At 46.5% G+C, this 27,202-nt stretch overlaps 1 protein-coding gene across 5 annotated transcripts in view; it reads left to right on the top strand.

The window, feature by feature from the left end:
• The window catches only part of LOC147430643 (uncharacterized protein At4g17910-like), a 205,659-nt gene that overhangs the window by 157,189 nt on the left and 21,268 nt on the right, over window positions 1–27,202 (top strand). For 3 of the 5 annotated variants that reach the window (XM_086493230.1, XM_086493232.1, XM_086493233.1), the window contains 4 exons: window positions 9,959–10,085; window positions 10,163–10,267; window positions 10,419–10,545; window positions 10,634–10,685. In XM_086493230.1, coding sequence (XP_086349356.1) covers window positions 9,959–10,085; window positions 10,163–10,267; window positions 10,419–10,545; window positions 10,634–10,685 — 411 coding nt within the window. Of the gene's footprint in view, window positions 1–9,958; window positions 10,086–10,162; window positions 10,268–10,414; window positions 10,546–10,633; window positions 10,686–10,769; window positions 10,806–27,202 lie in introns of all 5 variants that reach the window. The other 2 variants (XR_015185638.1, XM_086493231.1) reach the window with 2 other exon arrangements.

The raw sequence follows: 27,202 nt of genomic DNA, 5'->3' as shown, positions 1-27,202 counted from the left end.
CCCCGGGGTTCCCTTGCAGTTTAGGTGCGAAACCCTAAACCTGCAGAAAAACACAGCAGGCTGTAATTCGCTGTTTCGGATCGTTTTTAGCGGAGCGCACCTACGCATGTCCCAAGGGCTCCCGCATGCAATGGGACAGTTCCCCTGTGAATTGGACGAGTTTTCACGCGAGAAAACTCTCCAAACTCGCAATCTTTCGCGATGGAACTGTGCGTACCTGTGGGGGATTAGCAATTAGCTAATCCGGTTCCTGTTCAGAAGGCTCTTGCCTTGGCAAACACGCATAAACCCCCGGAACTGTACATGTTCATCTGAGAAGCTCAACTAGTGGGGCATTATCATATGGGCCAAAGGGGAGAGAGAGATGCACGAGAGCAAATCATCGCGCTACATGAAACAGAGGAGAAGGCAAGCTTTCCATTAAAGCTGTAGACCTGCACCCACTACTCACACACACACACACTGTAGGTCACTTCTGTGTGAAAAATCAGCCCCCTCTCTCTCTTGGGCGCCTCCTCCAGCTGAGGTGTCCTGCAGACTGACCTCCTCCTGCCAAGTGTCCAGTTTGCCCCTTTGAGTTAATTCTCTAGTTCCCACTCACTTATAAAGTTGTAAGTGACTTTCCGAGTGGCCCAGATTTCGTTTGGCGGGCACAGGATTCCATACTCATCAGAATTCAGTGCTAACTGGCCCGACCAGTCCCAGACTGACCGACCCAGACTCCCGCTGTGAGAAACCTATTCGGCCGCAACCGTTTCACACTGGCCATGCAATGTCCACTTGCACCATTTCAAGGGTTCCGGGGAAAACAAGTAAAATTAAAATAAATAAAAATATCTAGTACTTATTTACGGAAGGTGACACACCCCACCCTTGAAATATTGCAAGCGACCTCGCTTGCATGCCAATAATACATGTAGTATCTCCTGATATCACATATATTCTATGATGGGAATCCAAGATATACATGCTTCCGGAAATGTAGCGTTGGACGATTAAACAATCCCACCAACCTGGCTACGATACATATATCAAGCATAGAAGTCTTCTAGTGTACTCTCAAGCACAAACTTCTCTAGCTAATTTTTTTTTTTTTCCGAGGAAAAGATCCTTCTATTAGTTAATGAAAACTGCCCATAGGGCTACATCCACCTGTGCAAGAGAGGGCTACAACAAACATGATGGGGAGACTCTCCCAATGAAAAAACAACATATATACAATGGGGCTAAATCAAGAGATGGGAGGAGGGAAGAGCCACACACGTGGACAGTAGTGCCATCTGAGCACCCCCTGGACCATGGTGTAGAAAGGCCCAGGGCGCCAGAGTCGAAGGAAAGCCTCGCGGCGCTCCCGCATGCGGTCAGAGCTGCCCTGTAGTCCCTCAAGCTGTCCTCTGAGAGTATGGATCAGCTCTAGCCAAAAGTCATGAACAGTCTCTGCTGGTGGCACAGGGTGAGCCTCATAGATGCGGAAACAACGGGCCCGCCAAATGAACCAGAGAGCTAGGCCGCTGATGAGCTCCCAACACTCCTCTCTCTCACTACACCACTCCTGTGGAGTAAGGTCTGTAATAAGGTCTGTAGCAGGCTGGAGTGTAGGTCGCCCCCCCTGTATCACTATCATCCTGCTGGTGGAAGATAGCTCAAACTGAAGTGCCGGGCCCGTGAGGGTGGACCAAGCCGCTGCCCCCTAAGTGTACTGTCGAGCCGTGGAGAGGGCAGGCATCAGCCGAAGAACTCGTAGCCATACCTGCTGGGCCGAGGGGCAGTCCCAAAGACAGTGTCGCTGACTCTCCACCAACTGGTCACAGGCTGTACATGCGGCCGAGAGACCACTATGCACAAGCCAGCTCCCTACTGCTGTGGCTCTGTGTGCAACCAACCACTGGAACAAAGTGAGGCGCCTCGGCTGTCTGGAGTCCCATAGCCTCTGCCAAAAAGCTACCAAGAACTCAACTGTGAGGCCCTCCTCCTGCCAATGACGTGCTGCAGCGGGGCGGGCCTCTCTCTGTGCTGCAAGTATATGACGTCCAAGCCGAACAGTGTACTGAAAGAAGGGGACTCCTGGGCGGTCTGCAGAAGAGTAGGGGTCCCTCCAAAGCCACTCACCAGGATCCCACTGTATTCGTGCCAGTGGACAGCACTCCCAAGCCCATAGCCTCCAGTGTCATGTCTAGCTAAATTCTATATGGAAAGAGTAGATACAATTGCTTAACTACTCTCTTGAGCATGATGAACCATGCTCTTGCCTTGCTCCAGAAAAGGCTACATCAAGTCATTGTGGGTTCCATCTGAAAGGCTTCAAGATACAATTGCAATAGCTGAGGTGAATCAACCAATTCAGACTCTTCCATCCATTTGGCATCCAACGATGGATAGTTCTTGAACTTCACCAAACAGCGTCTTGCAACCTTTCCTCTAACCTTTCTTTCTTTATGTGCCAATATTTGTTCAGGAACAAGGATTTCATCCAATTCTTCCACTTCGGGTTGTTCCTCATCAAGCATATTCTCTGGCACATCACCAACAAAGGGTCTTAGCAGGCTGACATGAAAAGCATTATGTATTTTCCAGCCTTTGGGTAGCTTCAACCTGTAAGCTACATCGCTGATCTTTTCTGAAATTTGAAAAGGACCATAATATCGCATACTGAGCTTAGGAAACAAGCGTTCCTTGCCTTTCCTTTTCCTGAACCTAGCCTTTTCAAAGCGCAAAAGCACCCAATCACCAAGTGAAAATACAACTTCACGACGGTGACGATCATCAGCTTTCGTTTGCTTAGTCTGAGTCTTCTCAAGAGCAATCTTTATCTTCCTGTATGTTTCATCCATATCTTGCACATACTTGTCTGCCTCAAAAATCTTGTCTTTATTCTGCAAAATGGGCGGGACTTTCTTCCCTCCTTCCACTATCTCAAATGGTGCCTTACCTGTTGACGTATGCACAGTGTTATTGTAAGCATATTCAACCAATGGAAGATGGTGTTCCCAAGTTGCCTTGTGCTTTGACACATAACATTTGAGCAGGTCCAAAACATTAGAATTTGCCTCTTCTGATTGTCCATCAGTTTTCGGATGAAACAAAGAAGAGAACTTTAGCGTAGTGCCCATGTTCTCAAACAATGCCTTCCAGAAAAGACTCGTCATACGTGGATCCCTATCACTGACAATTGACCGAGGCATTCGGTGATATTTAAAGATATTGCTCATGAATATCTTGACCATGTGTTTTGGCTTTATCTTCTTCCTCACAGGAATGAAATGGGCTTGCTTACTGAACCTACAAATGATAGTCCAAATCCCATCATTGCCTGTTTGCGTCCTTGGAAGATCAAAGATAAAGTCCATTGCTATGCTTTCCCATGGCCTATATGGGATCGGCAATGGCTGCAACAATCCCGGTTGCTTTTGTCTGTCAAATTTGACTTTTTGGCATACTAAGCATGATCTTACAAATGTGTCAACATCTTGACGCAAAGCTGGCGAATAGAAGAATGCCTCAACCCCTTGCACTGTCGCATCAATTCCATGATGCCCGGCATAAGGTGGAGCATGACTTACCATCAAAATCTTTGGCCGTAACTGTTTAGTAACGCATAACTTTCCATGCATCTTGAGAAAGTCATTCTTAAGCATATAGTGCTCATGATGTTGCCCATCAACAAGCTGGTCATAGATCCTTGCAAAATCTGAATCTTCAGCAAATTGTGTCTTCATTTCGTCTAGTTCACAATGGTACGGAATTGACACTGCTGAAATTTGGGGCTTTCGTGACAACGCATCAGCCACCACGTTCTTTTTCCCTTGCACATGCACAATCTGAAAATGGAACATTGACAAGATGTTTGCCCATCGCATGTGCTTCTCAAACAACTTCGTCTGTGTGAGAAAATATCGCAAGGTTTGATGATCCGTTTGGACAACAAAATCAGCCCCTAGCAGATAGTGTTTCCAACTAGTGAGAGCATGAATTACTGCCAGCAATTCTTTCTCATAGACTTGCAAGTTCCTTTCAGTCTTCAAAAGAATTATGCTCTCATATGCGACTACTCGGCCATTCTGCATTAGAACTGCACCAAGACTATGGCCACACACATCACACTGAACCACAAAAGGTTTTGAAAGATCTGACAAAATGATTACCGGATTTGAAGTCAGCTTCTCTTTCAAGTGTTTGAACGCTAAAATTTCCTTAGCTGTCCACTTGAAAGTAACTCCTTTTCCTTGTAGTGCATGGAGTGGAGAACCAATCTCAGCAAAATTTTGGATGAACCTCCTGTAGTAGGAACATAAGCCTAGAAAGCTTTGAATGTCGTGTACGGACTTCAAGTTTGGCCATGACCTAATTGCTTCCACTTTACTGGGATCCATGCGTACCCCATCCTTTGAAACAATGTGCCCAAGGAAGTGAATCTCTTGCAAAAAGAATTCACTCTTCTTCGCATTAATGAGTAGCTTGTTCTTACCTAACTCATTGAAAACTGTAGTCAAGTGATCCCAATGCTCCTCTTCAGACTTCGAATAGACAATCATGTCATCAAAGAAGGTACCCACGAAGTTTCTATGTGGTCTAAAAATTCCGTCCATCATTCTATTAAACGTGGCCGCAGCATTTGTGAGACCAAATGGCATAACAAGAAACTCATAGAGACAAAATGTTGTCCTGAACGCAGTCTTATGGACATCTTTTGGTCTAATGCGTATCTGATGGTACCCACTCTTTAGGTCTATTCTTGTAAACAATGACGCTCCCTCAAGCCGATCAAGAATGTCATCTATCCTCGGTATGGGGAACCTGTTCTTGATGGTATTCTTATTCAAGGCGCGATAGTCAATGCACATGCGCCATGAACCATGCTTCTTCTGCACTAAGAGTACAGGCGAACAAAAAGGGGATGAACTGGGTTGAATCAGCCCCTTCTCTAAAAGCTCGTTGACCTGACTCATAATCTCTTTCTGCTGGGCTGCACTAACCCTGTATGGTGGTCTATTCGGTGGACTAGAACCTGGCACAAGATCTATAGTATGATCCTCAGGTCTCTCAGGAGGTAACTCCCCTGGCAAAGAGTATGAAAAACAATCACTGAAACCACTCAAAAAGGTTGACCTGTCTTTATCTAAGGTAGACAAATTAGATACAACTTGAGGTACTTCTTTTGCAAAGATCAAGTACGCAGAAAGATGATTCTTTATCACAGATGAAATAGCAAAGGCAGAAACAACTGGAACAGACTCGCCTCTAAGCTTTACATCAAGGACATGAGTCTTTCCTCTATGTACAAGGGTAATCTTTTTGTTGTAAGTATCCACCATAGCATGCAACCTGTAACACCATGGGATACCCAGTAACACATCACAGTCCTCAAGTGGCATAATATGAAATTCTTCCACATCCAGATAGCTTTGAATGTGCAGACGAAGCTTTCCCAAAATGGGAGTAACGGGCTTTGAATGACCTGGGCATGCCAAACCTGCTTCCCTTGTCATACCCATCTCCTCTGCACGAATGCCCAACTTTGATGCCAATTCTGGTGATATGAAATTTGCACGGGCTCCTGGATCAAAGAAAGCAGCACTGTTTGGTCTCTAACTTTGCCCCAAGCTCTGCACAGCTCCGTGGCATCTGTATTTGGCTGGTCTCCAACCAAATCTGGAACAAGTCCTGCACTTGGCTTTGGCTTCTTCCCTTTATGGTCTGACTTGCCATCCTTATCCCGTGACTTCTTCTGTGGGCATTCATTTGCAAAATGTCCTTCTTGTTCACAAATGTAGCATTTCTTGGCCTCCCTAAGAGCTTTCCGTTCTTCAAAAGTTTTGCCAGAAAAATGCCTCTTTTGTCCTTGTCCTCGTCCGGAAGAAGACTTAGAATGCTTCTTAGACGTATCACCTTCTTCAGTGGAGGGCTTCTTTGTGGGAGGCTCAGAAGGCTTTGCTGCAACATTGCCCTTGGCTGAAAACCGTTTGCCCTGGGATCCTTTCTTGTGGCTATTAAATCCATCGGAATCTCCCTTCGACAGATTGCTGGTCACTCTTGCATTCTCTATCAACTGAAACATATTCATGACAGTAGTCTTTGTGCAGTAGTCCCTGATTTTCTTGGGCAATCCGCAACAGTACTTCTCAATCTGTTCTGACAATGGCACAAACCTGTAAGAGGTGACTGGCAACAGTGCGGCCCAAAACTGTTTATTGTACTCTTCCAAGTTCGAGATTAATAGACTCATTCGTCAGGATCTGATCCAGCTGGACACGAGGAGGACATGGATAGAGCCGATACAGGAGTTGGGCACAAAGATGGATTTTTATAGAGAGCATTTTCTCCACCTCACGCGGGATGGGTCTGTGATTAGACCTAGCTATATGGACAGGCATCTTTCTCGTGGTGTACGATGTGCCATTGGCCAGATACGAACGTCCACTCATCAGCTCGAGATTGAGACTGGTAGATTCAGAGGGACACCAGCAGATAGCTGGATATGCCGCTTATGCCATCTAGAGCCAGAGACAGAGGTACATTACATATGTCACTGCACAGTGTACTATGAGATACGAGGCCGTTTTCATTGTCTATTCAGAGAAGGTTTTGGGCCTCTATCTAGGGTCATGAGATACGAGGATCAGAGATGTCTTGTGCTATATCTACTTGAGCTACACAGGCATAGAGAAACTTTACTGAGGAGAGCTAGAGAGAGACAACCCCCGAGAAAAATCACAGATTTCTTTACACTAGATATTGTACACCCAGAAGAACAGACAGAGGAGCAACCAACAGTGGAGAGGTCTACCCGCACTACTAGCATTCTCATTGACCGAGCATTGGAGCTAGGGAGATCTAGACGACCCCGATGGAGAAGAGGAGCTACACAGTTTCGAAGGAGGCTACAGCAAAGGATTCGAGCCATACTTTTTCGTCGTCCAGAGTGCAGATGAAGATGGATCTCTATGAAGATAGATCTCTACTTCCCTCCCAAATTGTCCACACATTGTATAGCTCAGTTCACACATCTCATGCCTTTCGCCTTTCACACCTATCCGCTTAGTTTAGGATTCCGCAGTATTTATATCTTGTTATCCCTAGTTGGATTTATTTTGTTAATATTTTGTTAATCTGACTTGGTATCAGATACACCGCATTGTAACTTCCTGGTCTCTTTGGTCACTTTGGCCTTTTGAAGACGTTAATATAACATTTCTCTCTCTCTCTCTCTCTCTCTCTCTCTCTCTCTCTCTCTCTCTCTCTCTCTCTCTCTCTCTCTCTAGCAGGAGATTTATATCATGCTAGAGAGACCCATGAGAGAGTTCATGGGATGACAGAGGACAGAACCAGGCCCAAAAGGACACCCCTACACCAGCTGCTTGGAGCTCAGTAGGATGCTCCTATGCCAGCCATTCACCCCCCCTCCTTTTCAGATGTTTAACCTTTACTTCAGTACTTTATTTTTGTATTAGACACTTGGACACACTTGATGAGGATGTGATGTATTGGTCTCATAGGTCTATTAGGCCTTTTGTAGACGTTAATAAACATTCCATTTCATTGCATTTCATTTCTGTGTGTGTGTGTGTGTGTGTGCGTGCGCGCTCATGCGTGCGCGCGCGCGTACAGAGCTCGGCCCACACTCATTCGACCATTACCGGCACGCTAATCGACCGAGCACTAGAGCTACGGAGATCGAGACAGCCACGATTGGGGAGAGGGGCTACACAACATCGACAGAGACTACAGCAGAGGATTTGAGCCATACTCTCTCGACGTGGAGAGTGCAGATGAGGATGGATTCTAGTAGTAGTATCTTTGTTCTAGTTCTTTTGTACCCAGACATGGTATTAGATTCACCATTTTGTAACAGATTGGTCTCATAGGTCATTTTGGCCTTTCGAAGACGTTAATCTAACATTTCATTTCATTTTATTTTCCCCCCCCCCCCCCCCCCCCCCCCCCCCCCCCCCCCCCCCCCCCCAGCCAGCCACATGCACGACCCAATTTAACACCCAAACTGCGGTAAATTTACGCGCACCTGCAGCCCTTACGATTTTTTGATTCGGCAGGTAATACCAAACTCTTATCTCTGTACGATCTCCCTCACTTTAGACGCTAATGTAATGATTTAATCTTTTAAATTGTAACTAGAAGGTCTGATGGAAGCAGAGGAGCAGCTTCCAAGCAAAGGGGCAGCTTCCCTCCTTCGCAACATGTGGGCTACACTCCATAGCCATACAAAGCACCGCTCGCCGGTGGTTTTTTTGACAGGGAGGGTGCACTGCTCCATCCTTGGTATTGATCATAGTAACTGTAGTCTCTTTCTTTTGTAGACCCTAACCTTGCAGCCCTGATGAAGTAGAATGGGACCTCCCTTGGGGTTATGGCAGAATTCCCTTCATCTCTCTAGTAGCAACACGGAGAGGAGGAACTTCGCATCGGTAACCTCTCAAACATCATTGGTCCCCCTCCCGATACCAAGCAATCTCCATGAGAATCTTACTTCTTCAAGAAATGAAGAAACTTCCAAGTTGAGATGACAGCCATGAAGCAAGAGATGATCAAGAACGACGAGCTGATCCTGGAATCACAGGCTAGTATGAATTTATTCACAAAATGCTCTCAGCTAGACAAGTTTACCTTTAACAGTTGGTCATTAAAATTTTTGAGCATGCTTTAAACTTTACTAGGTGTCCATTCTTTTGTTTAATTTTAGTAAGTGGGTAAATAGTTAATCACCAAGGCATGCTTTCAGCTCTAGTATACATTGTACAATAACTGGGAGAGGGCAATGCAATGTAATTAGGATGGACCTCAATGACGAGGGGCTATGAATGCAAGCTATATGCGTCAGGAATACAAGGAGATATGTATAATCTGGCTAACTCTATCTGGTAAAATAGTGGGGGTTAAAAATGGTATATATAAACTGTGGTGGTGTGTGTGTGTGTGTGTGTGTGTGTGTGTGGGGGGGGGGGGGGGGGGGGGGGGTTGAGCTGAGCTAATCTACCCTCTTATCTCTGTGGTGTCGAGCTCTTATCTCTCTCTATGGTAGAGCCTAGGTATGCTGTAGCGTAGTGTTCTTTATCATTGGCTAACGCGAAGGCTCTTTGCCCATTGAAACATGGCTCCTAGTTGTGTGGACACGGGTGTAGGAGTAGACCTCTCAAAAAAGTCTAATTGCATCTGTTATCATCTCCCTTGTGTAGCGTGGGCAAGATCAAGAAAGATTGGGCTGGTTTCTATTCCATATATGTTACCATAGAGAGATCTCGTTACATCTACCTAGAAGCTGGCGTAGTGAGCGTGGCTTGCGAAATAGGGTATTGTATCTCTCTCCAATAGTAAAATTATACTCTAGCATATATAATGCTTCTCACTCCATCTCTTATCAGCATGGGCCACACACGAGTGGTTGCATCACATCTGACTCTCCCAATGGACTCAGCAGAGTTCTGGAGCCTGAGAGTGAGACTTCATAGAGGTCCTACCAGGTGTGCCAAAAATAAGAGGACTTGTAGCAGGAAACTCTCTTCACACCAGAAGACACTTTTTGACAGCTTGGGAGAAGAGGATAGAGCATTCAAAAGACTTGTCTACATGCTGTACCACAAGTAGGATGAGGGTTGGTCAGCCTAGAGGGGAGCATGAGCCACCACAGTGGCTCCTATTTGAAAACTTTCACCATTTCCAATTGACAGCTATGCCTAGTGCTCTGGCTCTTTTCTTGAATTTAGTCAGGTATTCCCACTTGTTTGGAGAAGCAATGATAGCAACCACCTGTATTTGAGAAAGTCCTGGTATGATGGCTACAAAGGAATAAGAAATAAGGATGCTTCTTTAAGTATCTTACTGTTGTGTACATAATATTGTTTGCTTACACATTAGCTGTCACTAAACATTCTTGACCATAAGACTAACATTAGAGTAAATATGTGAAACTTGTTATATTCCATGGTTTAAATTAAGATCACTACAGGTTCATGTAGGAGAATATGGTGTGCATTGGAATTTTTTCTTCACTCTGGCAGCAGTGGCTCTCTTGACAAATATAATAAATATCCCAGCGCACCTGAGTGGAATTTTTGGAGCGTCTATCCTATTTGGTACTCATTGGAATTGCTTCAAGCTTTGAACTAACACTTCCTACAAGTACACAGTTCATAATCTTTTTCTGGTGCAGTGTATCAGCTTTGCTTGCTTGGTGGCCTGAACAGTTATCTCAATACTACTCAAAGAGGAGCCAGCTTGATCAGCCAAAATAAAGAAGGAATATTCAGCTTGGTAGGTAGGTTATCTTTGTGCTTCTGAAACATAATGATATATGTTGATTTCTGCTGGAAAATTTAAATAATGCGAGAAATTAAACTGATCCTTTTGATGCCTCTTTGATTGTGTCCTATTATTCATTTGCTAAATGTATGCGAGTGTTGAGGCAGGATACTGGGGTCTATATTTACTAGGAGTGCAGCTAGGGTACTTATTCTTCCAGTCACGAAAATCTAAAAGCGGCCTTTTAACTCCATTGGGTGTTGCTGGTATCTGGGCTTTGGCTTTTCTATTCTGGTAATAATTTTACTGTGAGCCAGATAGTTTTTCATGCAGTTTTTAACAATATTCTAATTTCAGGTTGGTGCTTTTCAAATTTGATCAGGTCATTGACAGTTCTTTTTGATCGCTTTCTTGAGAGAACTTCCCGCCGTTCGGTAAGTTTGAGATGCTTTGCTTGGACCTTAGCAAATAGAAAAACTAGGTATAGAGCATACATTGTAACTCTAGAATCTTTGCAGGAAGAGTATGGCTATGGAGGCCTTTAGCTTCCTCATGTTAGTGCAACTAACCCTGCTTCTTTCCTTTCTATGATTTTGCAGTTCTGTTATGGTTGTATTTGTGTGTGTGTGGGGGGGGGGGGGGGGGGGGGGGGGGGGGGTGGGGAACAGCGGGCCAAACCCTGCGTACAATACTATTGGCCAGTCACACATGTTGCATGTGGAATGTCAGGCATGGGATTATATGATACGTTCTTGTAATAAATTGGACTAGTGGCCGCTTTACATGATGGAAATTCAAGATTCACATTCCAGCACAATTTTCGATCCTCCTACCGAGCTCACCTTGATCGCTTGTATCTCTTTCATAGACAGCAGTATGATGCCTGTGTGTGACATGAGGATTGACTATACTCTTTGCCTTTCGGATCACGTTCCTATATGTCTGACTTTACGGTTTGGTCCGTCTCCAAATGTTGCTTCTTTGCCCAAGAAACGGCTTTTGCATGTCAATAATGCATATCTGACACATGACGTTTTCCGTAATATGGTTATGGATATAATCCTGCCTTTGATCTTCAAGATGCATATTGATATGGATACCGCGTGGTTCCGCTTTGTTATGCGTGTCCAATGTGTTTTAAGTGACTATGGCAAGTACTATATGTCTCAGCTACGGGGCAATGTTTAGAAAGCAGGGATACATGTCAACGATTAATGCATATGGCTAATTCTCTCCCGCTTTCGGAGGTTGAACTTAATGCATTATTTTCAGCTTGTACAATTATACGACATAATGATGAGAGAAAATTGGCTAAATGGTAGATTCGTGCAAGGCAACACGCTTTTGATGATAAAGGTTGTGCCTCCAAATAGTCTGTCAAACATTTGCATCATTCTCGTCGATCTCAAGACATAAAACGATTCAAACTTCCGTCCGGTGAGTTGGACGATTTCCCTACAAGAGTTAGCAGAGGCTCTAGTTGCTCGCTTTGGGAAGATCTCCGACGCCCCACCCCCTCTTACACAAGAAGCTAGACAAGCATGCAATCTTTTTCTATCGCATGTTGCTCCAATCATTTTAGTACATCAGGCACAAGATTTGGAAGTTGCGTTCAGTGAAGCAGAGTTGCATACAAGTTTGCAGGACTCGGGTAGATTGAGATCTCCTAGTTGGGATGGGCTTACTATTGAATTCTTCTTGTCCTTTTGGGACGACCTTAAACAACCATTACTACTAATGATGAACACGGCATGGGAGAAGCAGGATGTCCCCCTTTCCTGGCAGGAAGGGTTGCTCAAGCTATTGCCAAAGCATGCATTCTATGAGCAGTTCTCTCACTGGCGACCCACCTCTCTTATGCTGGTGGTCTATAAATTGATGGCTAAAATGATAGTGAATCATATTAAAGATTACCTGCATCAAGGACTTCATCAATCTCAGTATGGTTTCATACCTTGTCGGCACATTATTGACAATATGGCAAATGTCATCATCGGCATAGATTATGCAAAACACACTCAACAAGATGTATTGGACATGCAAGTTGACATTGAAAAGGCCTTTGAACTGTGTTTTGGAATTATATTCACAGGTGGTCTTTCTCTTGTATGCTCAGAGCACTTTTGCACGTGGATAGATACAATGGATATGGTAATAATGACGACAATGATAAACGCAGAGGGGCTATGGGACGTTTTGTCAGACAAGGGTGTCCCCTTAGTGCTTTGCTTTATGCAATTGCTTCTCACTTCTTGTTGTTGCATCTTGAGGTCCTCACTTCCTCTGGCCGTTTGCACCGTCTAGCTCTACCTTTTGGGAAACAATTTATAGGACAGGCCTATGCTGATGACTCTCTGTTCATGCCCAAGAACCATAAGGAGGATGTACATCAGATTATGCATGCTTTGCATTTATTTGGTTTGGTAGCTTGATTGTAGGTCAACTTTTGTAAATCCAAGTTACTTCCTTTGATTGAATTGATTGGCACAAGCTTCTCTTGCCATAGGAGATTGTTCCTCCTCTCTAGAATGTGTCTTTTTTGCCTCTGGCGCAAAAACCTAATCGGGCACTCCAAAGATTGCATTGCAAGCTAAGCTATTTGAAATTATCAACCTGGCCATTACATGTGCGTCTTAGGATTGCATTATGATTGCTTATGTGCAGTTATATTTACCGCTTTTATCATGGCCTCAGTGATGCATTGAGCATAGTTACACGGAACGGGGGCATCCGGAATATTTCTGCAACTGGAGGGGCCCCGAAACAACGGAACAGGAATGGGGGCCGGAACAATGAACCTAAAATATGCCATGGGGGGGCGTGTTTTTGACTCTTGAGAGCTTTGTTGGAATTAGGGTTGCTGAAAAACACACACAGCGTGGAGAAGACGAAGGAAGCTGAAGGCACACAATAGAGAGTGAATTACGTACTGTGCAATGGAAAGATAAGTTAGCCCTAGAGTGATGGGCGTATATACAATGTACAGGGGAAAGAACCTCCTAGTGAGGGAAAATATGCCCGGGCGGTCCTAAGTGTGTTCACGCACATCACTACCACATGTATATGGTAACAACCCTCCCCTGGAGTGATGCGGTGAACGAGAGCTTGCACATAGAGTAAAGGGAAGTGCCATGCCCTGAGGACATGATTAGTCCACAAAGGGGAGTAAGCCCAAAGCTTTGTGAAAAGCTTCGAACTTCTCATGAGACAATGCCTTTGTGAAAAGATCTGCAAGGTTGTCGTGTGTTGGCACATAAGCCAAGCTGATCGCTCCTGTTGAGAGCCTCTCCCTGACATAGTGGTAATGCACCTCAATGTGCTTTGTGCGAGCATGAAAAACTGGGTTCCTCGCAACTGCCAATGAGTAGATTGTCAGTGTAGATAGTGTTGGTAGTGTCGTGTCCAACACCCAAATCTGCCATAAGGCATGTGAGCCATATACACTCAACCGTAGCTGTGAAGACAGCTCTGTACTCAGTCTCACAACTGGAAGTGGCCACAGTAGGTTGCTTCTTGCTCAACCATGATATGCATGAGCTGCCAAGCATGAAACAAAAACCACTTGTGGACACTCGTCTGTCAAAACAACCAGCCCAATCTGAGTCCGAAAAAGCATGCAAATCTGGCGGCAATGATCCCCTGGGATAAAAGAAGCCAAGATGAAAAGTGCCACTCAAGTAGCGAAAAATCCTCTTGACAGCTTGCCAATGCTTAGACGCTAGGCTATGCATGAATCTGGTAACCTGTGAGACTGCAAACTGAATATCCGGCCTCCTGTTGCATACATAAATGAGGCATCCAACAATAGTTTGGTAGAGAGTGACATCTGCAGGATCACCAACATCACGAAGATTCAATTTCAAACTTGTTTCCAAGGGCGTGGGAATAGGTTTGCAATCCTCGAGTCCAAACTTACATAGCAATGTCTCTATGTAACTTTTCTGACACAAGGCAATACGAGCATCACACTGCTTAAATTGTATACCTAGGTAATGATGCAACAACCCCAAATCTTTCATCTTGAAAGTAACATTCAAATCAGCCTTAAATTGAGCAATATGTCTCTGATATGGTCCAGTAATCAGCAAATCATCCACATAAAGAACCACAATGAGAAGTACATCACCCTCACGCTTTACATACAATGTGCTTTCTGCTGTTGGACTATTACGAAAGCCTCGTTTGACCAAATGAGTGTCAGCCTTCTCATACCAAGCACGAGGAGATTGCTTCAACCTATACAAAGCTTTGTTACATTTGCACACTTTATCCTCTTGTCCTTTCTTGACAAAACCGCGAGGTTGCGTTACATAAACTTCCTCAAATATGTCACCATTCAAGAAAGCAGTAACAATGTTTGATAGATGTACATTGTTGTGCATAACCCTTTGCAACAAGTCGAGTCTTATAGCGATCAATCACACCATCCGGCTTGCGTTTCAACTTGTAAACCCACTTCGTACCAATGGCCTTTTTGCCAGGAGGCAAATCATATAAAGTCCATGTGTCATTTTCTATAAGTGCATCTTTCTTGGTAGCCATCCAATTTTTTGAATTCTGTGCTTCATCAAAAGATAGAGGTTCCTCAACATCATGTAAGCTAGACATAGCCAAAGCCTAACAATCTGATGCATGGCTAGAGCGTGAACGAGTACAAATAGACAAAGTTGCATCCAATTTACTATCACGCAATGTATGCACCAGCCATTTTTGCATAGGTCTAGCCTGCTCATTCTCAGCCCTTTCCTCATCAAGTATATCATGTACATCTGCATTAGTAACAGGCTGATCTGCAACATTTTCAGAAACCCCCATAGGCTGTACATTTGCCTCATCAGAATTTACATTTGTTTTTCCACAACTGAAAAGAGGCAACAAAGTGTCATAAGTGTCCTTTGAGCTGACATTACTGTCTCTAGTACATGACAACAAGGGCTGAACAAAATCTTCCACAAACACAACATCCCGTAAGACCAAGATACGCTTTGTTTGCGAATGATAAACCTGTAACCTTTGCTTTCAGCACTAGAACCAACAAAAATACATTTGACAGCCTTATCGTCTAATTTTTTGCGCTGTGTTTGTGGCACCAAAGCATATGCCAAACAACCAAAAACATGCACGTGCTCAATAGAAGGCTTTCTATCATGCCATGCTTCATATGGAGTAAACACTACAGATCTTTCGTAGGACACTTGCTTAGTACATAAGTGGTACACATAATGGCCTCAAGCCAAAACGTATGTTGGATAACGCATCTCAGCGTCAGAAAGCTTCTTACTTTCAAACGCAACAGGACGTCCATCCTGGCATAATGCCGCACCAATAGCATAATCAGTAGCATCCGTTTCAACCACAAACGGTTTGCTAGGATCCACAATGTGCAATATTGGCGTAGTAGTCACCAAGTGATTTAGTGTCCGAATGCTCTCGTTGAGACGCTCATTCCAGACAATAGGGGTATTACCTTTATGATGAGGACCCGAAGTCTTCGGCCCTTTCACCCCTCCTTTTAAAAGTTACGTAAGCGGAGCAACAACTTTAAAGTAATGCTTGATAAATTTGCGAAAGAATCCAGTAAAGCCTAAAAAGTACTTTACTTTGTGTACATTCTTCAGAGTGGGCCAATTTCGTTGCCTAAAAATGGTCTCAGCAGATCAATCATCATCTGCTGAAATGTAGCCGGAGGATTGGTTAAACCAAAAGGCAAGACCAAAAACTCGTAGTGACCATAACGCGTATGGAAGCCTGTCTTAGGGATATCTTCCAGTTTGATCTTTATTTGATGATAGCCTGATCGCAGGTCTATCTTCGTAAAATACAACGCTCCATGGAGCCGATCTATCAGATCGTCCATGCGCGGAAGCGGATACTTGTTCTTGACAGTGAGCTTATTCAACCCCTTGTAATCTACGCAAAAGCGCATAGTGTTATCCTTCTTTCGAGAAAGTAACACTGGCGCTCCCCACGGGGATTTACTAGGCCAAACAAAACCCCTGTCGAGATATTCAGCTGGCGCTGCATCTCGTCCTCCTCGGTTTTACTAAACCGATAGGGTTGCTTTGAGAAGGGCTGACTACCAACCACCAACTCAATGCCATGATCTACTCCTCTCGAAGACGGCAAGCCAGGAGGTAGATCATCAGGAAAAACATCCTTGAAATCAGTCATGATTTCTCGGATAAGATTGGATTGATCGGAATCCCCAAGTTCAACAGAAGAACATGAAACATTATTACAAAATTCAGTGACAGAAGTACCAAGCACTAATGAGTCAAACCAAGCAGATGGTACACATTGATAAAAGTCAACATCAGAAGACTTTATTTCTTTATACATTTCGAAAGCAGTAACAACTCGTATTGCAAAACCATTATTTACAGTCTTTTGATTACAAAGCGACACAGATACATGAGGCATGTTCTGCTTAACAAAAACAAGAGAGTGATGTACATAGTCTATATACAATGAGTCCTGTTTATCATAAAACCATGGAATTCCTAAAATAACATCTACTCTGTCCATACGCATGATGTGGAAATCCAGGTTCTCTTTGTAATCAGTCAGCTCGAGCGACAAGTCTGGAACCATCTGATTCCATACATCCGTATCCACGCCACGAGCCATCTTCACGCGATACTCATGGTCACTGTCCTGCGTCTGCAGGTTCAGGTCCTGCACCAATTTTGCAGCCACAAAATTGTGTGAGCTTCCATTATCAAGGAGTACGGTCACGTCGTGACCATTGATCTTCCCGGGGAAACGGAGAAGATCGTGCTTACCAAACACTTTGGTGCTAAAAGTACACTTAGTGCATGAACTGTGCGCTAAATGATGGATTTCAACTTGAACAACATAAGAGCTACTTGAGATCTCGTGAATGTGAACCAAAGGACGGCCTTGCGGTTTCTGCGTCTTTTTCTTTTTAGGGCAATCCTTGATTTGGTGACCCGTCTGGCCACATCCGAAGCAAGCCCCTTTCTTCACTGCATCAGCAACTGAAGCGTTTCTGGCTTTCTTCTTTTCCTGAGAATATCTCGGCAATGATTTGGACTTATGCTGGAATCGGGGCCGCTTCCTCGAAGCACCCTCACCGGATTGATGGTCTGCAGTTCTTTTCTTCTCATAATTCGCTCAATTTATCAAATGGAACGTCCTGGCCTTTGCCACTGCATCCTCGACGTCAGTCGGGGATTTATCCTTGATCAAGGCCCAAGGGTAATCTTCATGTAACACCAGTAAGTACATGTGCACGGCGTGCGTAGAATCCACCTTGCAGAAGGTGAGCGCCTCTTTGAAAGTTGTCGTATATTTATGAAAAGACAGAGTTTTTATCGAAAGACTCTGCAGTTTGGTATACGCTTTCAAAGGGTCCATTTTAGCGAAATCTTTCTTGAATTTCACGCAAAAATGAGCCCACGTCGTAGGCTTTTCTATCATGTCACGCCACCAGGTAAGTGCCTTACTGCGCAGATAAAGAGGAATCGTCTGAATCCTCCGTTCATCATGCTCCCCATGGAGATCAAAGTATGTGGTCCACTGGTGTAGCCAGTTATTTACAGCCAATTCCGTACACTCCTCTTCATCGGAGAAATTGGTAGTTTTGTACGAAATTGTGGCAGTCGGACCACCCTGCGAACGCCAAAAAGTAGCAATTTGCATCCGCAATTGCTGGAGATGGGTTTCGCCCTCGGAAATACTTGCAGTCGTCGACTGAGCCATATTTTCGAGAGTAGAAAATCGGGAACTGAGCCCTTGTACGACCCCTTCAAGAGAGGCCAAGCGAAGGTTCTTCTGAACATTTGCTGTTTCCAGAGCGGTAACATGTTGGTCGAAACTTTGGAAAGTGCTTGTACTCCATGTGTAGAGAGCATGCGTGAATGGAATTTGGATGTTACCTGGTGCGTCGTCACGCTGCACATCTGAGCTGGACGAATCCATGGGGAAGATCGTGAAAAATTGGAATTTTCACGCAAAACCGAGCCTTTTGTTCACTTTTCGGTCGCGAAAAGTCGAAGTTTGAAGAGCTCTATGCGTCAGCGTGAGCGTCGGAATGCGAGCAGGTGATGGTGGGAGCGCGAGCAAGTGAGAGGGAGGAGCAGCAGAAAGAAGTAGAGAGCTCAAAAATAAGTTTCTTTGCAAACTTTGGAGTCTCTGTAAGTGAGTAACTCAGGTTTCAGACCGCTGGGAGGATTGAAGTGGGAGGCGTATGCCCACTAGTGGCCAGCACGCAACAACTGCTCAGCAGAGAGGGAACAAAAAGCCACGCTGGACTTCCTGCGCTGCCTCTCTCCTTCCACGCTGGACTTCTCCCTTCGATCACACCCTCTGTCTTCGACTGGTAGACAGGTTCGCCTGCTTCGTACTGTTGAGACTCTCTCTCTCTGTCTCTCTATGCTTCACACAGAGAGACTTACAGAGAGATTGAAAGAGGTACTATAGGCTGAATTTTAATATGAAATCAGCAGATTAAGGATAAATACACTGATTTTCATAGAAAACCAGTAAATTTAATAAAAATCTTCTGATTTTCAGCACTTCCCCCTATTATAGGCTAGGAGATCTCTTGGCAGTGCCTTTGCCACGAGTCGCCTAGCGAGAGAGGGTCAGCCCTTCTTGCGGCCCCCTCTGCAGATTCAGACATCTTCCCTTGCAACTATCCCTCGTGGTCTGACGAGCATTGACCTCCGACGCCGCTGGGATTTCTTCGATTACGGATTCACTCGCTTTCTCGGCAATTCTGCAGCAGACCACGAGGCAGCCTGCTTCAGGGTCCACTCTCTGTTTCTCGCAGCTAGGGGGACAGAGGCCTTGGACTCAGCAGTTGGTTTCTCCTTTCCCCTCTGTGATCGGACCGAGACAGAGTGGTCCCTAGACTCAGTGGTGGGATGGTTGCATACACAGGTTCTCGAGTTCTCTCACCACATGGGAGAACTTGGAGTTACAGATTTGCTGCAGACTTTGTGGCCACTGGCCAAGTTTGCGATGACACCCCCAGACTCAGCAGGATGTAGGCACATTGTGGTGTACTTTTTTGCTCATACGCAGTGTTTGCCTTGCTATGTATACATTCATGAGGACTCCTGGACAGAGGAAGATGCTTTGCGCATGGCTCGCTCTGCTTGGGCTTGGGCCAGGCACTCACTACAGGCTCGCCTATCTAGAGGATGCTCGGATGTGGATTCCTCCCCATCCAAGCCTGCCTCGAAGATAGCCCGTCTTGCTGCTGTGGCAGCATCTGTTCTCTCTCGATCCCCATGAGGATCGTCTCGTGGAACGTGCAGGGATTAGGTGGGTCCCAGTTTCAGCGACAGCGGAGCCGATTGCGTCAGGAGCTTCAGCATTGCCTTGTGGGAGGAGAGATTGATCTCCTTATGCTTCAGGAGCACCATTTGTCTGAGAGCCGCATTCGGCGATGTGGTCCGATTTTGCGGGGACGTTATGATACCTTTTGGTTAGTTGCTTTTGGACCGGGAGGCATCCAGGGTGGGGTATGTATGACTATTGCGGACTCATTGCAGCAGGCCATTGTGGGCAGAGGGATTATTGTGCCAGGTAGGGCTTAGTGGATTACTTTGCAGGTTCAGGGTGGCCTTGTGGGCTTCCTGAACATCTATGCGCCCAATGTGGCGAGTGCTCGTGCAGAGTTTTGGTCACAGATTGTTGAGTCGTTGCCACAGGTTGACCATTGGTGTGTAGGAGGGGACTTCAACATGTTGGAGGACCCCTCTGACAGGATCGGAGGCAGCCATGCTACTGTACATGGAGTCGAGTTAGCAGCTTGGGAGAGGTTGTGTATGACTTTGAGGGTCTCGGATACATGGCAGCATTCTGGCTTTGTGAGGCCTCCAGAGAGTCTTGCCTTCTCTAGATCGGACCACAGAGTGGGAGGAGTGAATCTATCGCGGATAGATCGCTTCTACACTAGTGACCACTTTAGTGACTTGGGGGGATCAGTGGGCATCCTGGCAGGGACATCCTTCTCGGACCATGCACCAATGATCCTCACAGTGGCAGACAGGCAGAGGAGTGGGAGCACGATGCTTCGCATCCCAGAGCGGGTCTTGTTGGACTCAGCACTCAGAGAGAGGGTAGAGGCTCTCTGGACAGAGGGCATGGACAGCCAGGCTCTTCCTGCAGACAGAGTGGCCTTAGGCCTAGCTCAGCTTAGCCACTTTTTTCTCCAGGAGTCTTTGACTCGACGGGCTGCAGCGAGAGAGGAGGAGCAGTGTCTCAGACGAGGCATTGCTTCACTACAGAGGATGCAGGAGCAGCATCCAGACAGTCCATGGTTGGAGGAGCAGTTACAGCAGACTCGACAGGAGCTTGCTTGCACAGAGGAGAGGCGCCATGAGTTTGCCTTTCACCGACAGGCATCTCCGTGGACTCAGGTGGGTGACAGAGTGACAGGTGCTTTTTTTGAGACAGTGGGACCTCGGCACTCGCATGCCAAGGTCAATCAGCTGAGGAGACCCGATAGGTCAGTTGTTTGTGAGCCTGAGGATATGCGTGCAGTTGCTACTGACTTTTACCGTGAGCTACTGTCGGCTGAGCCCCAGTCAGAGAGACAGGATGCATGCAGGGAGTAGGTTTGGGCGCAGATGCCTTGTCTTGTGACCGAGGAGATGCGCCAGAGGCTAGAGATACCTCTTCAACTTGAGGAGCTGCACACGGCTCTTAGGGCCCTCCCTCGTGGTAGCTATCCAGGTGAGGATGGGCTGACTCCCAGCTTCTTCTTGGAGTACTGGGACCTGCTTGGCCCAGATCTTTGTAGTGCCTTTCAGTACATTCTGCACACAGGACTGATGCCGGATAGCATGAGTGAGGGCCTGATTTACCTCATTTCGAAGGAGGGTGGCTCCTTGGATGAGATTCGACAGTGGCGCCCCATCACCATCCTCAACTCAGCCTACAAAATTCTTGCCATGGCTCTGATTTTGAGGATTCAGCCACTTTTGGAGAGCCTTATACATGGGACTCAGATAGGTTTTGTCAAGGAACGCAGTATCCTTGACAACATCTTCACTTTCTGGGAGGCTTCTGCCCTGGCACGTCTCCGTGGGGAGGACCTTGTGATTCTTCTTCTCGATTTTGAGAAGGCATACGACAGAGTTGACTGGGACTTTCTAGAGGGCACACTTCCAGGATGGGCTTCTCAGATGCTTGGATCAGAGGGGTGTCAGCTTTATACAGACAAGCTCACAGTCAGGTGCTTTTGGCAGGAGGTAGAGGTGAGCGCTTCATGCTCACACGATCGGTCAGACAGGGTTGTCCTCTTGCCCCCTTTCTCTTTCTATTCTATGCGGAGGCGATGAGCAGATTTTTGGTGTCACAGCAGGTTGGTTTGAGGGGCTTAGCACTCCCTATACGGGGAGATGAGCTCCTGGACGTTGAGTTCGCAAACGATTCAGCCTTGTACTTAGAGGGCCAGGAGGCATTTTTACACAGATGTGGGCAGGCTTTGGGACCTTCTGCTCTGCATCAGGCGCACTGATCAACTGGAGAAAGACAGTGGCTTTCTCGGTTGGTAGTGCCCCCGTGCCAGATTGGATGCCAGGAGAGGGTTTCAGATGGATTCCTCCAGGGACTGCAGTTCGGTACTTGGGTTGTGAGGTTGGTTTGGACTTGTCCCCCGAGCAACAGATTGCTCCTCTTCTCCTGTCCATCAGGAGAAAGCTGTTACATTGGAGCTCAGCACGACTTTCACTGGCTGGTAGAGTAGTAGTTGCCAACCAAGTGTTGTTGGCGACTACGTGGTACATCACTTCTTGCTGGATCTTCTCGAGTTCTTGCATCAGCCAGGTAGAGAGGCTGATCAGGAACTTCCTTTGGTCAGGTCGCGACACTCAGATTGCCCGAGCCAAGGTGGCTTGGTCGGTCATCACACTTCCTTGTTCGCAGGGAGGGCTTGGGATCATTGATCCAGCATAGCAGAGCAGAGCCCTTCTTGGGAAGTTCGTCGTCAGAGGACTTCTTCCAGGCGAGGAGCCCTGGAAGGAGTTCTTGCTGCAGAGGCTTCGTGCCAGGGTGCCTCAGTCAGGAGGCCCTTGGCAACCTTCGACCAGATGGATCTTTACAGAGTTGCGTCGAGTTGGTTTGAGCAGGAGACTTGAGGACCGATTCGTTGTGAGTTTGCTACGTTCTTGGGAGCTATTACGGCGTGGCCTAGAGCAGAGACAGGCGACGTGCACGGAGGAGCGCCGACGGCAGCCCCTCGTCTGGAACCCCATGGTTAGCACTCAGAGAGGCCACTTGGTTGGGAGTAGGCCTCATGTTTCTTGGGGTCCCATGGCAGCAGGTCCAGCGCGCTCTCTAGGTGACTGGCTAGAGTTCACAGGTTTGTCAGAGGAGGTGCAGGCTGTCCAGCTACAGGGCATGAGAGGGGTTCAGAGCATGTGTCAGGACATCTCAGAGTCAGTTCCAGCTGAGTGGCTCACACCTTTCGAGCCAGTAGCACCCCGGTGGATGGGAGCCTTCACTCGATTGGAGGTTCTCATTTCAGTCAGGGCTTGCTCTGAGACTGTCCCAGCCCTGTTCTTCGAGCTTCAGGGTGGGGGACGATTACTGCGAGTTGCAGTAGAGGCCCCGCAGGTAGCAGAGTGCTGTTACCAGAGGATCCGAGTTGTGGGCATCTGTGGGAGGACTTGCGTCATAGACCTTGACCCAACAGTTCTCGAGACACGACACTGGAGGCTATGGGCTTGGGAGTGCTGTCCACTGGCACGAATACAGTGGGATCCTGGTGAGTGGCTTTGGAGGGACCCCTTCTCTTCTGCAGACCGCCCAGGAGTCCCCTTCTTTCAGTACACTGTTCGGCTTGGACGTCATATACTTGCAGCACAGAGAGAGGCCTGCCCCGTTGCAGCACGTCATTGGCAGGAGGAGGGCCTCACAGTTGAGTTCTTGGTAGCTTTTTGGCAGAGGCTATGGGACTCCAGACAGCCGAGGCGCCTCACTTTGTTCCAGTGGTTGGTTGCACACAGAGCCACAGCAGTAGGGAGCTGGCTTGTGCATAGTGGTCTCTCGGCCGCATGTACAGCCTGTGACCAGTTGGTGGAGAGTCAGCGACACTGTCTTTGGGACTGCCCCTCGGCCCAGCAGGTATGGCTACGAGTTCTTCGGCTGATGCCTGCCCTCTCCACGGCTCGACAGTACACTTGGGGGGTAGCGGCTTGGTCCACCCTCACGGGCCCGGCACTTCAGTTTGAGCTATCTTCCACCAGCAGGATGATAGTGATACAAGGGGGGCGACCTACACTCCAGCCTACTACAGACCTTACTCCACATGAGTGGTGTAGTGAGAGAGAGGAGTGTTGGGAGCTCATCAGCGGCCTAGCTCTCTGGTTCATTTGGCGGGCCCGTTGTTTCCGCATCTTTGAGGCTCGCCCTGTGCCACCAGCAGAGACTGTTCGTGACTTTTGGCTAGAGCTGATCCATACTCTCAGAGGACAGCTTGAGGGACTATAGGGCAGCTCCGACCGCATGCGGGAGCGCCGCGAGGCTTTTCTTCGACTTTGGCGCCCTGGGCCTTTCTACACCATGGTCCAGGGGGTGCTCAGATGGCACTACTGTCCACGTGTGTGGCTCTTCCCTCCTCCCATCTCTTGATTTAGCCCCATTGTATATATGTTGTTTTTTCATTGGGAGAGTCTCCCCATCATGCTTGGTGTAGCCCTCTCTTGCAAAGGTGGATGTAGCCCTATGGGCAGTTTTCATTAACTAATAGAAGGATCTTTTTCTCGGAAAAAAAAAAAATCGCTGAATTTTATCAAAAATCAGCGAGCTGTCTGTTAAATTTCACCTGCAAATATGCTCAAGAGAAGAAAAATGATTTATTAAATAACCAAATCATCAAAAATTGCATGAAACAAATATTATCCGACTTAAATCAGTCTGTAGGTGTGTACACAGTCCCTCGTGGAGCCAAGCCGGCTCTGATACCATGAAACATACGAGGAGAGAGGATCTCCCGGCCACACAGACCGCCTACAGATACGCGTGGGATGAACCACCCGACCATAGCCACCATCCGGAAGCTCCCTCGTGCTGGGGCCAGCGTCCGAGGACGTAGGCGTACACCTGTAAGACCGAGCGTCCATACCACCTGGCCTCATCTCCTTGAGGTGACCTCGCGCACTCCTAGCCTCGCGGGCTAACCATTGGCACTTTGCTAGTGGGGTCGATAACTGCAAATGAGGCCTTGGCCTCCCTTTTATAATAATGGCCGGCCACACTGGCCGAGTTTACACTACGTCCGCGCGGACACTGGACGCCCATCCCGACGGCATCTGGGCTAGATCCCCTCTCCTGTGAGCGGGACATAACAAAAGGGAAGTGCCATGCCCAGAGGACATCATCAGTCCACAAAGGGGAGTAAGTCCAAAGTTTTGTGGAAAGCTTCAAGCTTCTCAGGAGACAATGCCTTTGTGAAAAGATCTTCAAGGTTGTCCTGTGTTGGCTTATAAGCCAAGTTAATCTCTTTTGCTGAGAGCCTCTCCCTGACATAGTGGTAATGCACCTCAATGTGCTTTGTGCGAGCATGAAAAACTGGGCTCCTCGCAACTGCCAATGCGCTCTGACTGTCAGTGTAGATAGTGTTGGCAGTGTTCTGCCCAACACCCAAATCAGCCATAAGGCGTCTAAGCCATACACACTCAACCGTAGCTGTGAAGATTGCCCTGTACTCGGCCTCACAACTCGAAGTGGCCACAGTAGGTTGCTTCTTGCTCAACCATGATATACATGAACTGCCAAGCATGAAACAAAAACCACTTGTGGACACTCGCCTGTCGAAACAACCAGCCCAATCTGAGTCCGAGAAAGGATGTAAGTCTGGCGGCAATGATCCCCCCTTGGGATAAAACAAGCCAAGATGTAAAGTGCCACTAAGACCATGCTTGGACCTTGGGCTATGCATAAATCTGTTTACTTGTGAGACTGCGAACTGAATATCTGGCCTCCTGTTGCATACATAAATGAGGCAGCCAACAGCAGTTTGATAAAGAGTGACATCAGCAGGATCGCCAGCATCATGTAGACTCAACTTCAAACCTGTTTTCATGGAAGTGGCAATAGGTTTGCAATCCTCTAAGTCCAAACTTACATAGCAATGTCTCTATGTAACTTTTCTGACACAAGGCAATATTACCATCACACTGCTTAAACTGTATACCCAAGTAATGATGCAACAACCCCAAATCTTTCATCTTGAAAGTAGCATTCAAATCAGCCTTAAATTCAACAATATGTCTCTCATTTGGTCGAGTGATCAACAAATCATCGACATAAAGAACCACAAGGAGAAGTACTTCACCCTCATGCTTTACATACAATGTGCTTTTTGTTGGACTATTACGAAAGCCTCGTTTCACCAAATGAGTGTTAGCTTTCTCATACCAAGCACGAGGAGATTGCTTCAACCCATACAAAGTCTTCTTACATCTCCACACTTTGTCCTCTTGTCCTTTTATGACAAAACCGCGAGGCTGCGTTACATAAACTTCCTTAAATATATCACCATTCAAGAAAGCAGTAACAATGTCTGATTGATGTACATCCCAACCAAAATGAGCTGCCAATGCACATAGAAAACGCACAGTAGTCATACGACAAGTGGGAGCAAAGGTCTCTTCATAATCTATGCCTTTTTGCTGTGCATAACCCTTTGCAACAAGTCGAGCCTTATGGCGATCGATCTCACCATCCGGCTTGCATTTCAACTTGTAAACCCACTTCGTACCAATGGCCTTTTTGCCAGGAGGCAAATGACATAAAGTCCATGTGTCATTTTCTATAAGTGCATCATATTCTGATTGCATGGCAGCGGTCCAATTTTCTGAATTCTGTGCTTCATCAAAAGAGAGAGGCTGCTCAAAATCATGTAAGCTAGACACAACCAAAGCATAACAGGTGCTTCAAGAGGCGGCAAAGAAGCAACCATATCAGATTTCTGCAAACGCAGCAAATTGACAAAATTCAGATGACCAAAACGTGCATGTCAATGTTTTGCATCTGAAATAGCCCTTGAATCTGCAACAGCATTTGCAAAATTTTGTCCACACTTGTCATACAAAGTGAGCTTATAGAGCTCACTGCACAAAAGGCCAGATGCAACAATTTCATCACCCAAACTGAGATCATGAACTGTACATCTGTCATCCACAAGTTTGACTACAAGTCCAAGTCTAGCAAGTGCGGATACAGACAAGAGATTCTTCTTGATCCCAGGTACATAAAGTGTATCAACAAGTATGAAGGAACTGCCATTTGCAGCAGTAAGCACAATCTTTCCAACTCTCTGAACCTGATAAGAGACATTGTTGGCACAAGTGATTGAATTCGCATGAGGGACAGACTTGAGAGAGGTGAACAATTCACGATGTGAGGTAATGTGCTTTGTAGCACCACTCTCGAAATACCACACATGTGAATCTGCAGCAACTGACAAGCATGCATCATGGACAGCAGGATTGTAAGTGCACTCTGCACTAAAAGCCCATTCTACATCAACATCAACAACACAGTCTCCTTTCACAAAAGACTCAGCAATGGCTGCATTTGTAGTGGAACCACCCTCTTTATTCTTAGCTCTTTGGTCTTCAACTTAGGACACGACTTGATCAAGTGATCATTAGCTTTACAATAATGGCAACGCATTTTCTTTTTGCCCTTATCACCAGAGTTTCCAGACGAATTGCTGCCAGCAGAAGCATTAGGAACAGAATTTTTGCCACTCGCAGCAGAACCATAAGAAGTGGCTGCATTGCTGTTACCACCCCTTCTTTGAGAAGCAATAAAAGCCTGTTCAACTACATGCTCTCTAGTGCTGTTTTTTCTGGAAAGTGACTTGCAACAGCAATGTGCATAACGCATCAACCTTGACAACTTCTGGATTTCCTTGGGTCATAAGTCTCCTAGTACTAGCAAAAGTCTGGTAAGAATCTGGTAAGGC

Source organism: Adiantum capillus-veneris, chromosome 21, assembly GCF_014529385.1.
Source record: "Adiantum capillus-veneris isolate H3 chromosome 21, ASM1452938v2, whole genome shotgun sequence".
Taxonomy (NCBI): Eukaryota; Viridiplantae; Streptophyta; class Polypodiopsida; order Polypodiales; family Pteridaceae; genus Adiantum; species Adiantum capillus-veneris.
Note: the sequence above shows the minus strand (reverse complement) of the source record. Positions and strands in the feature narration are given on the sequence as shown.